This window comes from Hemitrygon akajei, chromosome 18, assembly GCF_048418815.1.
Source record: "Hemitrygon akajei chromosome 18, sHemAka1.3, whole genome shotgun sequence".
NCBI classification, from domain to species: domain Eukaryota; kingdom Metazoa; phylum Chordata; class Chondrichthyes; order Myliobatiformes; family Dasyatidae; genus Hemitrygon; species Hemitrygon akajei.
Window position 1 is genome coordinate 79,209,769 of NC_133141.1, and position 14,751 is coordinate 79,224,519.

The 14,751-nt window shown below is 46.2% G+C and overlaps 1 protein-coding gene across 1 annotated transcript in view; it reads right to left on the reverse strand.

Annotated features, from left to right (window-relative positions):
• Positions 1-14,751, reverse strand: part of LOC140741544 (zona pellucida-binding protein 2-like) — a 315,077-nt gene that overhangs the window by 12,732 nt on the left and 287,594 nt on the right. The window contains exon 7 of the mRNA XM_073071847.1: positions 6,039-6,213. Within this exon, the coding sequence (XP_072927948.1) occupies positions 6,039-6,213 (175 nt within the window). The remainder of the gene's footprint in view (positions 1-6,038; positions 6,214-14,751) is intronic.

Below are 14,751 nucleotides of genomic sequence, written 5' to 3' on the forward strand. Positions count from 1 at the left end.
TGAATGAAGCTGATACTTGATCCTTGCCAATCATGATGCCTAACTAAGCTAATCTCACTTGTGTGCATAGGGATCTAACGTAGGTGAGTGTGTGTGTGGTGGGGGGCAGTGGGTGTAGTGTAGCAGTGTAGATAGATATCACAGTTGGCATGGAAGGTGCGCTGTGACATCCATCTATCATGTCATAAACAAACATTTTTCATACACAGATATTTCCCTTGTTTCCAGAAATTCTACGTTCTACAGATACATAGATAAGCACGTTAATGTGAGGGAAATGGAAGGACATGGACTCTGTGTGGGCAGACCATTTGATTACTAAGTTAATTGGTAATCGTTGTTGCTCCTCTCCGTGCCTTGTGGCACACTGGGCGGCCACCTTGCTGTTTCTTGGGCATTTTTATTACGAGGCCAGGTTGCTAGCTCAACGCTCAACCCAGCACAGACGGAAAGCGTGCAAGGAGCCGGCCGGATTCGAACCGGGGACCACTCGCCATACACTACTGGTGGATTAATTTCACTGGTTTGGCATGACATTGTGGGCCGAAGGGCTTTTTGCTGTACTGTACTATTCTGACACATCGTGGCTAGTGGTCAGTGATGATCATAGATGTCATTTGCAAGCCAGAGCTGTATGACATGGAGAGCAAGCTGTCGCCTGTGTAGCAGGTTCCCCCTCTCGATGCAATCCAAAGAAACTGATTCACTTTGACACCAGCAGTATTGCAGGAGTTGCCAGTCAGCATCAAACTCAACGTAGGACTGCTTAGGGACTCCAGCTCTGGATTTTTCCCTCAGGGTTTACTCCAGAAGCCTTCCCCGAGTACGGCCACGAGGCAGTGGGAGGTTTGAGATCAGAGTTTTCCTTCTCCTAGATGAGCTGCCAACCACAGCTGACGAGACCCGTCTGCCTGAAGCGACTGGTTTTAAGGCCCCAGTAACCCGCCTTTGCCCTACTCCTGTCGGAAGAAAAGCTTCAGCTGGGCTTAGAAGCTGAGCCCTATGTGAAGGCCAGGAGCTGGACTTGGTTGTCAGGGGCTATTGGGAGCATGCCACTAGGAGTATTTAATAGGTAGTGGGAGCTTATCCCCACTACCTCCCCCAGCTATAGCAACCTCTATTATATCAGATACAGCTAACCACCACAGTTTGCTTTCAGTACCCCACAAGCAGGTGGCACGATGGTACTGGATATGCTGTCCTGCTGTGTCTGTTCACACCATTTCACGGACGTGACAGCAACAGCTCTCCAGTGTCCACCTGAGACTCTTGCACACTGTGATTCATGCCCATCGAGATAAAACGTGGCCTGAGATGCAAATCTTTGTCCAATCTCCACCCCCAAAGCTCGTAACTGTTGGCAGTGAGCTTCAGTCACATTTCCCACCCCAGTCACGCCAAACACCTTCCACCACCAAGTAGTATGGCTGGAAAATGAGAGAGGGAGAATTACAGGAAGGATAAGGAAGTGATAGAACTTAAACAAGCTGAGGAGAAGGCAAGAGAAGCAGCAGCACAAATATTGGAAAAGCAGTAGATAGACTTCAGATGGTGGTCACGTAACATTGTAAGATACAGACTGAGAAGTGCCAGATGGAGCTCTATACAGAACTGGGGAGTGATTCCCTCGGGAAGACTGAATTCAAAGGCAGGGTATCGAGTTCATGGCTGATGTGTCGAGGAACAGAGGGATCTTTAGGGCCCAGGTCTGTAGATCCCTGATAGGGTGGTGTATTGGCCTTCTTTAGTCAGGGGATCAAGAGCCATGGAGTAATGTTGCAGCTCTATAAAACTCTGGATAGACCACACCTGGTCACCTCATTTTAGGAAAAATGTGATAAAGACAAGGTTCTGCAGATACTGGAAATCTTGAGTAACACATACAAAATACTGGAGTAACTCAGCAGGTCAGGCAGCATCTATGGAGAGGAATAAAGAGTTGGTGTTTTGAGACAAGACCCTTCATTAGGAAGGATGTGGAAGCTTTGAAGTAGGTGAAGAGGAGAGTTACCAGAATGCTGCTTCATCTTGTGAGGCAAGATTGAGTGAACTAAGGCTTTTCTCTTTAGAAAGGAGGATGAAAGATAACTTTCTTGATAGAGGTGTATAAGCTGATAAGACACATAGACAGAGTGGACAGCCAGAGATTTTTTTCGCAGGGTGGAACTAGCTAATACAAGGGAGCAATATTTTAAGCTGATTTGAGGAGCACATGGGGGGGGGGGGGATATCAGAGGTAGGGTGGCGGGTGCATGGAACGCCCTACCACGTGTGGTGGTAGAGACAGATATATTAGGGACTCTTAGACAGGCAAAAGAATGATAGAAAAAGGGAGAGTTATGTGGGAGGGAAGGGTTAGAATGACCTTGGATTAGGGGAAAGGGTCGGCAGAGCAGCGTGAGCTAAAGGGCCTGGACCGTGCTGTAGTGTTTGAAGTGGTAATCAATATGCATACAGTATATTACCACAGCACATTATCAAAATCTAATGTCTATTTGCCATTAGTTCACAGTATATCATGTGTTTGATGTCCACACTGATGTTTGAAAGTGATCCTAGATCACGTTCTCGGTTTTTATATCATCGTCATTATGTGCTGTGTTGTATGATGTGGGCGATCATGGTCTTTGACCATGATTGTTCTTGGCAAATTTTTCTACATAAGAGGTTTGTCATTGCCTTCTTCTGGGCAGTGTCCTTACAAAACTGGTGATCCCGGCCATTATCAATACTCTTCAGAGATTGTCCACCTGGTGTCAGTGGTCACGTAACCAGGACTTGTGATCTGCACCGGCTGCTCATACGACCATTCACCACCCTCTCCCAGGGCTTCACGTGACGCTGATCAGGGGAATGTCAGGGGAGGGGGTGGTGGGGGCTAAGCCGGTGCTACACCTTGCCCAGGTAAGGAGAGAAGCAGTGACTTACACTTCCTTCAGTATCTCCACCCAACCACCCAAAGTTTTATATACGGGCCACTAAGTATAAGAGCAAGAAACTCAGGCTGAATGGAGATACAAGAGACTGCAGAGGCTCTGAAATGAAGCAACAAAATATCTCACAGACCTGGCCTGAAACATTGACTGTCTAATCCAGCCTTTCTCAACCTTTTTGCCCTGGAGGAAGCCTTGAAATAATTTTCAGGTTTCATAGAACCCCTGCTTAAAAATTATTAAATCTAGAGCTCATGGTACGTTAGCGTGATCAGTAAGTTGTAGACATAATTATCCAAGAATAATTGCCAGTGCTCTTTTGTGTCGGGAATGAATTTTTAGCCAACCTTTCTTGAAAAAAACAGGTAGTTAAGCTTAACTTACCTTTCTTGACAGTAATCTCTTTCTTTCCCTTTCATAAATTAAAAAAACTCATAATGCAAACATAATAAATTTTAATTAATGTTAAATTTCTTAAATTGGTTTTATTTAATGATTTTTACGACATTAAAATTTACTTTACAAGACCTCTCATGGAGCCAACCATTGATGCGGCACCATCAGCACAGATGCCAACACAGTTCCTCCAAGACAGACCTTTTGTTTTGAGATATGAAGACAAAACATTAAATATATCTTGGTCTTTGCTTGTTTCTGGTAGCTCTTTGCAACAGAAAAAGTTTTCTTGAGTTTCACCATTATCTTACAAATGCTACAACATTCATTTATTGGTGAAATCATCACCCTGGAAGGAGGAGCTGTTGTTTATCATTTTATCACACAGAACCTCTTCAGCTTCATGTGAAGTGTCATCAATATGTTGACTTATCATACTGTTTGAGAGTGAAACATTTTCAACTTTTGGTACAGCATCTTGTCCTAGCATTTTGCACACTATAATTTTATATGCTGGCATTATTAGGTTCTCACCAACTCTGTGACTTTTCCTTTTCTGGGTAATAACTTCTGCGACTAAATAACTTGCTTCCTGAATCATTTTACTGACTGTGACTTTATTAATAAAAACTTTACTGTTTGTTTTGAGATGTCAATGGTGGTTTAAAATAAACAGCACTTTTACGTGTCACGTGGCTGTGATTTGTAGTTAAACGTCTTTTCAATTTTGCTGGAGCCATTGCTACATTTGCCACAGATAGAAGAAAACAACTAGGATCACCGGTCTATATAAAACCCATTGACAAGTAGCTTTCATTGTAAAGGCAAACTTCTTTTTTGTGACTGCTGTTGCATAATAATAAGGGCATAAAAATAACCAAATGAGAAAACTGCAAAAAATATGAAAACTTCACAATACAATTTACTTCTAACCCACAGAGTCCACCTTTCGCAATGTCTACAACAGCAGCAGAGCAGCAGGCCAGCAGATGAATCACAGCCCATAAACATTCCTTCTTTAGAATGAGTATTTCCTTCCAATTTTCTACGACACCGGTAGAGCTTCTTCGCTCCCATACATCAATTAGCAGTGCGTAAGGGGAGTTAGGGGAGGTAAATCAGGAGGGAGAGGCCGATGCTACAGCTCAAGTTGGGTGAGTCTATTCAATGTTCACTCTGCTCATCAGCCTACCATCCTCCTCTATACGGCACTCAACAATTATCAGCCTACAGAACTTCCCTCCAGGCAATACAGTGCTCACCAGTTATCAACAGCCTCCCCTATCTCGCATCAAAAACTGAGAATGGACTCAACAAAATAAGCACACCATAATTGCGCACTGCCATACTGGGCTGAGAGACCTCTAACGAGATTGCTAACGGGAGCTGCTCGGTCACTGCCCATCACTACGTGCACTAGCATCGTGTGTTGCAAGAAGTTCAAAAAATGATGGGTTTTTTTTAACCACAGTCTCTTGTGGAACCCCGGTCTAGTCATTTCCGCAGATGCTGCCTGACCTGCTGAGTTCATTCAGCATTTTGTGTGTTATACTCTGGATTTCCAGCAGCTGCAGAATCTCTCGTGTCAACGAGCAATTTACTGGATGAACTCAGCCACTCGAGCTGCATCTGCGTTGACACTTCGGGTCGAGAAGCTGCATCAGGATAGAATTGGAATTTGTGATTTGCTAAGAGTTTTGGTGCCCCTCTGGCACTCTGGATGCCCCACAAGATCTAAGAGCTATAAAAAATGTGTAGTTGATAGGTTGGTTAAGAAAGTACACTTGCCTTTACTGGACGAGGCAGTGAGTTCCTGCAGCTTTATAACACTTCAGTTTGGCCACATTCGGAGAACTGCATATCCAGTTTTGGGTGGCCCATCAGAGGAAGGATGCAAGGTTTTGGAGAGGGTGCAGAAGAGGTTTACCAGGATGGTCCTGGATTAGATGGCATGTGTTTTAATGAGAGGCTGGACAAACTTGGGTTGTTTTCTCCGGAGCTGTGGAGGCTGATCTGACAGTGGTCTATAAGATTATGAGAGGCACAGAGAGAGTAGACAGACAGCATCTTTCCCCCAGGATTGGAAAGTCAGAAACCAAAAGGTATTCATTTAAGGTGAGAGGGGTTAAGCTGAAAGGAGATGTGAGGGGCATTGTTTTTTACAGAGAGCGATGGGGTTTCTAGTCACACCCCTGGAATGTGCCTGGGGTGGTGGAAAAAGCAAATACATTAGAGGCATTGAAGAGATGTTCAGATAGACACATGAATTGGAGGAAAGTGGAAGGATATGAACATGTGGGTAAAAGGAATTAATTTAGTTGGCCATTTGATCACTAATTTAATTGGTTCAGGGTCTGTTTCTGTGCTGTACTGTTTTAAGTTTATTTATTTATTGACATACAGCGCAAAATAGACTCTTGCAGCCCCTCGAACTGGGCTGTCCAGCAATCTCCAGTTGAACCCTAGCCTAATCACAGGACAATTTACAATGAACAATTAACCTTCCAGCTGGTACATCTGTGGACTGTGGGAGTAATCTGGAGCACCCGGAAGAAACTCACGTGGTCACGGGGAGAGCGTACAAACTCCTTGCGGACAGCAGTGGGAGATGAACCCGGGTCGCTGGTACTGCAAAGCATTGTGCTAACCATTACCGCCCCAATCTATAAGATTCAGTCAGTATAACAAAAAGATCAGCTCGGAACTCACCACAGCATTCAGAACAATCCAAATGAATGAGCTTGTTTTTCCCGAAACCTGGCCGACAATGATCCACTCGGGTTGTTTTCAGGGAATTCTCAATGTAGTAGAATGTAGGCTTGTTCTTCATTTGGTTAAGGGCGATAATCTGCTTCTTGAAGAAAGCCTCGATACGCCTTCGTGCCTGAAAGTAAACGTGGGACAATTTACAATGACCCGTTGGCCTCTTTGGACTGTGGAAGGAAAACCGGAGCACCCGGGGAAAAGCCATGCGTACGACAGGGAGGAATAGCGGGATGGGAATGCACTGGAATGCCAACACATGGGAAAGTTCAGTTACCCTGGGTAATCTGTAGTCTACACGTGGGTGTAGTTTTATATAAGGCCTTGAGGTACAGGAGCAGAATTAGGCCATTTGGCCCATTGAGTCTGCTCTGATATTTCATAATGTCTGATCCATTTCCCTCTCAGACTCAACCTCCTCCCTTCGTGCCCTGACTAACAGCCACCTGTGGCTATTAGTTTCATAGATTCATCACCTTCTGGCTTAAGAAATTCTTCCGCATCTGCGTGCTAACTGGACATTCCTCTATTCTGAGGCTGTTCCCTCTGGTCCGACACTCCCCCACTATAGGAAACATCCTCTCCACATCCACTCTATCTGTGTCCTCTGGTCCTAGACTCCCCCACTATAGGAAACATCCTCTCCACATCCACTCTATCTGTGTCCTCTGGTCCTAGACTCCCCCACTATAGGAAACATCCTCTCCACATCCACTCTATCTGTGTCCTCTGGTCCTAGACTCCCCCACTATAGGAAACATCCTCTCCACATCCACTCTATCTGTGTCCTCTGGTCCTAGACTCCCCCACTATAGGAAACATCCTCTCCACATCCACTCTATCTGTGCCCTCTGGTCCTAGACTCCCCCACTATAGGAAATGTCCTCCCCACATCCACTCTATCTGTGTCCTCTGGTCCTAGACTCCCCCACTATAGGAAACATCCTCTCCGTATCCACTCTATCAAAGCCTTTCAACATTTGATAGGTTTCAATGAGATCCTCCTCATTCTTCAGTGAGTGTAGGCCCAGAGTCATCAAATGCTCCTTATATAATAAACCTTTCAACCCAGGAATCAATTTTGTGAATGTCCTTTGAATCCTCCCCAATGTCAGCGCATACTTTCTTAGATAGGGATCAAATACTCACAATACTCCAAGTGTGGCTTCACCAGTGCCCTATATAGTCTCAACATTACATCATCACCTTTATATTCTAGTATTCTCAATACATACATAACGTGTTGCTGAAACAGACAATAATCTCACTGAAATGGATTTAATCCCTAACGTGAAAATCAAGATATATTTTAAACTTTAAATATGTTTGCAGTGTTGAATCCCTTTTGTCATTGCCTTTTCACATTTCTTGAGTTGTGAAATTAATCTCATCCTACCAAGTTGTGCTAATGGAACTAGAACTGGATGTCACAGGTTGAGTGTGAAAGGTGATATGTTTAAGGGGAACACGTTCACTCAAAGGGTGGTGAGGGTGTGGAAGTGATGGATGCAGGTTTGATTTGAACATTTAAGAAACAATTGGATGGGTACATGATGGGGAGGGGTATCAAAGGCCAGGTGCAGGTCAATGGGGCTAGGCATGGATTAGATGGGCTGGAGGGACTGTTTCTGTGCAGTCGTGCTCTATGACTCTAATTGATTAGCTTGCTGAATCTAAACTCGGTCTTGCTTTTACTTTGACTACTGCTATCCATACTTGAGATTAGTGCAAGTTTTATTTGGGCCAGAACTCCAGATGTTAGCTTCATCAGGTATGGAAGCATCCCAACCTCGGACAAAGGTTTTTGCAGGTAAATGATTACACAAGAAGCCACACCATTTCTCCTGGAGCCCTTTGAGACCCAGTTGGGTTAACCCCTCACAAAATTTATACATTTAGCGATACACAGTGCCCAGCAACTCCCAACAAACCCCATTAACCCTAACCTAATTATGGGACAATTTACAATGAGCGGTTAGCCTACCCGGTTGGTCTTTGGACTGGGGGAGGAAACTGCAGCACCCAGGGAAAACCTATGCATTCCACGGGGAAGATACACAGACTCCTTACAGGCGGACCCAGAATCGAACTCCGAACTCTGGAACGCACCAAGCTGTAATAGTGACACGCTAACTGCTAGGCACCCATCCAGGATCTTCTGTAAAGTACCTTAACGCATTAATGCACCTTTCAATGGAAATGGAGATCGGAGTGAGTAATTGAAATTTGGCACAATCAGGACAACATCCCGAGTTTGTGCCAATGACTGTTCATTTCCTCATTCTTGTCCGACACATCTTCAAGCTGCAGAGCGGTCTATTACAGGCTGCTGGGATACTCCTGGAATGGGGCCGAGTTCCTTCCCGGCACTGAAATTTGCAGGGAGTCATCCCAGTGCTGGTTCCTCACCTCAGTTGTGAGGCTCCAAAAGTGGATAGAATCACAGAGTTAAACAACACAGACACAGGCCCCACAGCCTAACCCATTTCTGCTGACCAAGGTGTCTACCCATGTGCCTTCTTTCCTGCCCTATTGCTCTCTGGAAATGTATTTTAAACAGGGTAACTGTTCCATATGCTCACCACCCTCTTGTGAAAAGGTTGCCCCTTGCATCCATTTTTAAATCCCTGCCCTCTCGTTTAAGGCTCCCTCTACTCTGGGGAAAAGACTGCGACAATCCACCTTGCCAATGGCCCGCACGACCTCATACACCTCTGGGAAACTTAGGATAAGGGTTATGGGAGAAAGCAAGAGATTGGGGTTGGGGAAAAAAATCAACCACAGTCAAAGTCAATATAAATTAAGTACTGGTACATCACCACCTACTGCATTGAGATTCACTTTCTTGCAAAATAAAGAAATACAATAGAATTTATAAAAACCAATACAGGAACAAAGACTGAAAAGTGGACTGAATGGTCTAATATTTTATGGCCTTATTGGGCACCCATCTGCTCCAGGAGAAAAACCCCACTCTCTCCATTTAACTGCTATAGATGAAAAACAATAGTGAACCCAGCAACCATCCCTGCAGCAGGCCACTGATCACAGGCCTCCTGTCCGATAAACAATCCTTCATTACCACCCTGTGCCCTTCCACCAATGTTCCCTCTAAACTGCACGGCTGCACAGTAACTGGAGTGACCCCCCCCCCACCCCCCCGTGCACAAAGCCTGTGTTGCTGCACAGCTGGGATTTTCTTTTAAATAATGTTAAGATAATTTTGAAATCCATATTAATATAATTGTGAATTCTTCTCATTACTGCGGTTAGGAAGGAGGTACTCACACCACCAGGTTCAGGAACAGTTATTACCCCTCAACCATCAGGAAGGAGGTACAGGAGCCTCAGGTCCCACACCACCAGGTTCAGGAACAGTTATTACCCCTCAACCATCAGGAAGGAGGTACAGGAGCCTCAGGTCCCACACCACCAGGTTCAGAAACAGTTATTACCCCTCCACCATCAGGAAGGAGGTACAGGAGCCTCAGTTCCCACACCACCATGTTCAGGAACAGTTATTACTCCTCAACCATCAGGAAGGATGTACAGGAGCCTCAGTTCCCACACCACCATGTTCAGGAACAGTTATTACTCCTCAACCATCAGGAAGGAGGTACAGGAGCCTCAGGACCCACACCACCAGGTTCAGGAACAGTTATTACCCCTCAACCATCAGGAAGGAGGTACAGGAGCCTCAGGACCCACACCACCAGGTTCAGGGACAGTTATTAACCTTCAACCATCAGGAAGGAGGTACAGGAGCCTCAGGACCCACACCACCAGGTTCAGGAACAGTTATTAACCTTCAACCATCAGGAAGGAGGTACAGGAGCCTCAGGACACACACCACCAGGTTCAGGAACAGTTATTACCCCTCAACCATCAGGAAGGAGGTACAGGAGCCTCAGGACCCACACCACCAGGTTCAGGAACAGTTATTACCCCTCAACCATCAGGAAGGAGGTACAGGAGCCTCAGTTCCCACACCACCATGTTCAGGAACGGTTATTACTCCTCAACCATCAGGAAGGAGGTACAGGAGTCTCAGGTCCCACACCACCAGGTTCAGGAACAGTTATTACCCCTCAGCCATCACGAAGGAGGTACAGGAGCCTCAGGTCCCTCACCACCAGGTTCAGGAACAGTTATTACCCCTCAACCATCAGGAAGGAGGTACAGGAGCCTCAGGTCCCACACCACCAGGTTCAGAAACAGTTATTACCCCTCCACCATCAGGAAGGAGGTACAGGAGCCTCAGTTCCCACACCACCATGTTCAGGAACAGTTATTACTCCTCAACCATCAGGAAGGATGTACAGGAGCCTCAGGTCCCACACCACCAGGTTCAGGAACAGTTATTAACCTTCAACCATCAGGAAGGAGGTACAGGAGCCTCAGTTCCCACACCACCATGTTCAGGAACAGTTATTACTCCTCAACCATCAGGAAGGAGGTACAGGAGCCTCAGGACCCACACCACCAGGTTCAGGAACAGTTATTACCCCTCAACCATCAGGAAGGAGGTACAGGAGCCTCAGGACCCACACCACCAGGTTCAGGGACAGTTATTAACCTTCAACCATCAGGAAGGAGGTACAGGAGCCTCAGGACCCACACCACCAGGTTCAGGAACAGTTATTAACCTTCAACCATCAGGAAGGAGGTACAGGAGCCTCAGGACACACACCACCAGGTTCAGGAACAGTTATTACCCCTCAACCATCAGGAAGGAGGTACAGGAGCCTCAGGACCCACACCACCAGGTTCAGGAACAGTTATTACCCCTCAACCATCAGGAAGGAGGTACAGGAGCCTCAGTTCCCACACCACCATGTTCAGGAACGGTTATTACTCCTCAACCATCAGGAAGGAGGTACAGGAGTCTCAGGTCCCACACCACCAGGTTCAGGAACAGTTATTACCCCTCAGCCATCACGAAGGAGGTACAGGAGCCTCAGGTCCCTCACCACCACATTCAGGAACAGTTATTACCCCTCAACCATCACGAAGGAGGTATAGGAGCCTCAGGTCCCTCACCACCAGGTTCAGGAACAGTTATTACCCCATAACCATCAGGAAGGAGGTACAGGAGCCTCAGGTCCCACACCACCAGGTTCAGGAACAGTTATTACCCCTCAGCCATCAGGAAGGTGGTACAGGAGCCTCAGGTCCCACACCACCAGTTTCAGGAACAGTTATTACCCCTTAACCATCAGGAAGGAGGTACAGGAGCCTCAGGGCCCACAGCACCAAGATCAGGTTTAGCAACAGTTATTACGCCTCAATCATTAGGCTCTTGAACCAAAGGGGATAATATCACTTGCCCAATTGTTGAAATGTTCCCATGCGATCTAAACATCCAGACCAGAGTACCATGCAGGAACTCATTAAAACCTTGCTGAAGACATTGTAAGCATGAAAGGCCCTGCCCTTGACAATCATCTTTGTCAACTTTTTAAAAAGATTCAATCAAATCTGTGTCATAATCTCCCCCCCCAGGCAAAGCCCTGTTGACTATCTCCTATCAATCACAACACACAATAATGCTGGAGGAACTCCATGGGTCAGGCAGCATTTACAGAGGGAAAGGCTTTTCTGAGAGCTGCCACATTATCACGGTGGAGAGGCTCGTGAGTTCCTCAGATACCGAGAGTGATGTATCTGAGGCTTAGCTCCTGGTAGGGTCACCAATGGTGGTAAGGTCAAAAGGAGATTCCAGACAAAGCCCTCGACAGTGTTACTGGTAGAAAATCACAACGGAGGAGGAAGGCTGCAGCAGTGAAGCGTCCCCATGCCACTGGGCCCTGACCCTAATCTGTTAAGGAGCACGCAGTAGCTGCCTACGCATCGGCCTCCCCACATCAAACAAAATTCTCCAATCCAGCATTCTGGAGGCAGTCCCTTGGCTTGTGTGATCTCACTACAGAGGGATATGGACAGCCAACCCTTCATCAGGGTTGGAAAGAAAGGTAGCGGGGATGAGGGGTGGAATTTGGAGGTGGGGAGTAGGAGCTAGCAGGGAATAGGTGGATCAGGTAAGGAAGAAAGAGTGGAAATGATGGAACAAGTTCAATTCATAGAACAGGTCCTTTGCCCCACAATGTTGTGCCAAACCAATTAAATTGGTAATCAAATGGGCAACTAAACTAATCCCTTCTGCCTACATAATGTCCGTATCCTCCCATTTTCTTCATATTCATGCGCCTATCTAAATGTCTCTTCAAAGACCCTAACGTTTCTGCCTCCACCACCGCCCCAGACGGCACAAACCACTCTGTGTAAAAAACATGCCCCTCACAACTCCCTTGAGCTTACCCCCCCCCCCCACCTTAAATGCATGCCCTCTGGTGTTAGACATTTCAACCCGGGGAAACAGATACTCCCTGTCTGTTTATTATATCTACGTCTCTCATGATCTTATAAACCTCTAGCTCCTCCGCTCCTGAGAAAACAACCCAAGTTTGTTCGACCTCTCATTAACGGACACGCTCTTAAACCAGCCAGCATCCTGGTAAACCTCCTCCGCAAAGCCTCAACATCCTTCCTATAATATGAGACCAGAATGGTATGCATTACTCCAGATGTGGCCTAACTGGAGTTTATAAAGCTGCAACGTAGCTTCCTGACTTTTGTTCTCAATACCTTGAACATGCCACATTCCTTCTTAGCCACTCTGTGTAGCCTCTTTTTAGGAGCTACCAACTTGGACTCCAAGATCCTTATACTCATCTACACTGATAAAGGTCTTGCCCCTTAACATTTCAGTGTTTCTGCAGCTGACTTGCCAAGGTGCAAAACTTCACATTTAGCTGGGTTAAATTCCATCTGCCATTTCTTTGCCCGGGAATTGAACTGAATTCAATTCGATTCTGTAAGGAGTGTGTACATTCCTCCTGTGACCACGTGGGTTTCCTCCAGGTACTCCAGTTTCCTTTCACGTTCCGAAGACATGTGGGTTAGTGAGTTACTGGCACGGGCTGGTGGTGACAGCTGACTGCACTGGCCATTGACGCAAACGACGGATTTCACCGTATGTTTTGATGCACAGTGCATGTGACAAATAAGGCTCATCTTTATCTCCAAAGTGGTTAGGAGGGTGATAGGTAGAACTGGCAAAGCGCTGGAGAAGATGCAATCTGATAGGACACTGGACCCAGCGGATGTGTGGGTGATGGGCAGTTGGAGAGCTTGATGAAGGGTCAGTGGGATGAGGAGATAAAACAGGGAATGGAATGGTTACCGGAAGTCACAGTGTGGATTGCCCCTGAGGTCTGGGATGTCACAGCCATAACTGAAACATGGCTGAGAGGAAGGAAGGACTGCCAGCTCAATGTTCCAGGATACAGATTCTACAGGCATGACATGTATGTGAAGAGGCATGTCACCTTTTTGATAGCAACACTTAGAGAAGGTATTCTTGGGGGGGGGGGGGGCAGATTATTCAGTAGGGAAACAAGAAGGGAGTAGACACACTAGTGGGGTTGTATAAGAAACACCCCCCCCCCCCCCAATAGTCAACAGGAATTTGCAGAGCAGGTGTGTAGAGAAATAGCTCGGCCTGAAACATCGACTGTTTACTCATTTCCGTAAATGCTGCCTGGCCCTCTGAATTCCTCCATCATTTTGTGTGTGTTACTTTGATTTTTCCACATCTGCAGACTTTCTCGTTTATGACCATAATTCTATTAGTTTTAAGATAGTGATGGAAAATTTACACAGGCCGGCAGTTTGTCGTAGTCCTTCTGCTAAGATGGCGGTGTGCTTGGACCCGCAGTGGATTCTACAGGGTCAACCAAAGGTGTATTGTCTTTTTTAAATGTATCTTTATGATTGCAAGGTGCTGCTGGACATTAAGAACTTAAAAGTCAACATCCATGGACTTAGGGTCTGGGACGATTCTTTTTTTGTGTGACTGTATTTTACTGAGATCTTATATGTGTTATATGTGCCTCATGCTGTCTATGACGGATGGTAATATGTTTTGCATCTTGGATACAGCAGAGAAGAGGGAATCAAGTGGAGATGCTTTGGAGGACATGCATATGACCAGGAAGGAGTTATTTAAAGGTACACAGAGGCACGTGATGAAGGAGGCCAAAGTCAGCCAAGGAAGAATTTTACCTGACAAATCTGTTGGAATTCTTTAAGGCAAGAGAGACAAAGGACAGTCAATGGATGCTGTTTACTTGGATTTTCTTAAGGCCTTTGACAAGCTGCTGCACATGAACAAGAGAAAATCTGCAGATGCTGGAACTCAGCAGGAAGGCAGATTGGAAAGAAGATGAGAAGTCTGAGGAAGAAGGTGGGGGGAGGAGAGGAAGGAGTACAAGGTGGTAGGTGATGTGAAACCCTGAGAGGGGAAGGGTGAAGGAAAGAATCTGGAAGCCCATTGGTGAAAGAGATAAAGGGCTGGAGAAGGGGGAATCTGAATCCATGGAAGAAAGGGAAGGGGGAGGAGCACCAGAGGGAGGTAGTGAGGAGATAAAGAGAGAGGGAAATGGGAATGGGGAATAGTGAAGGAGAAGGGGAGGGGGCAATTCCCAGGAGTTTGAGAAATCAATGTTCATGCCATCAGGTTGGAGGCTACCCAGATGGAACATAAGGTGTTGTTCCTCCAATCTGAGTATGGCCTCATTGCAGTAGTAGAGGAGGCCAT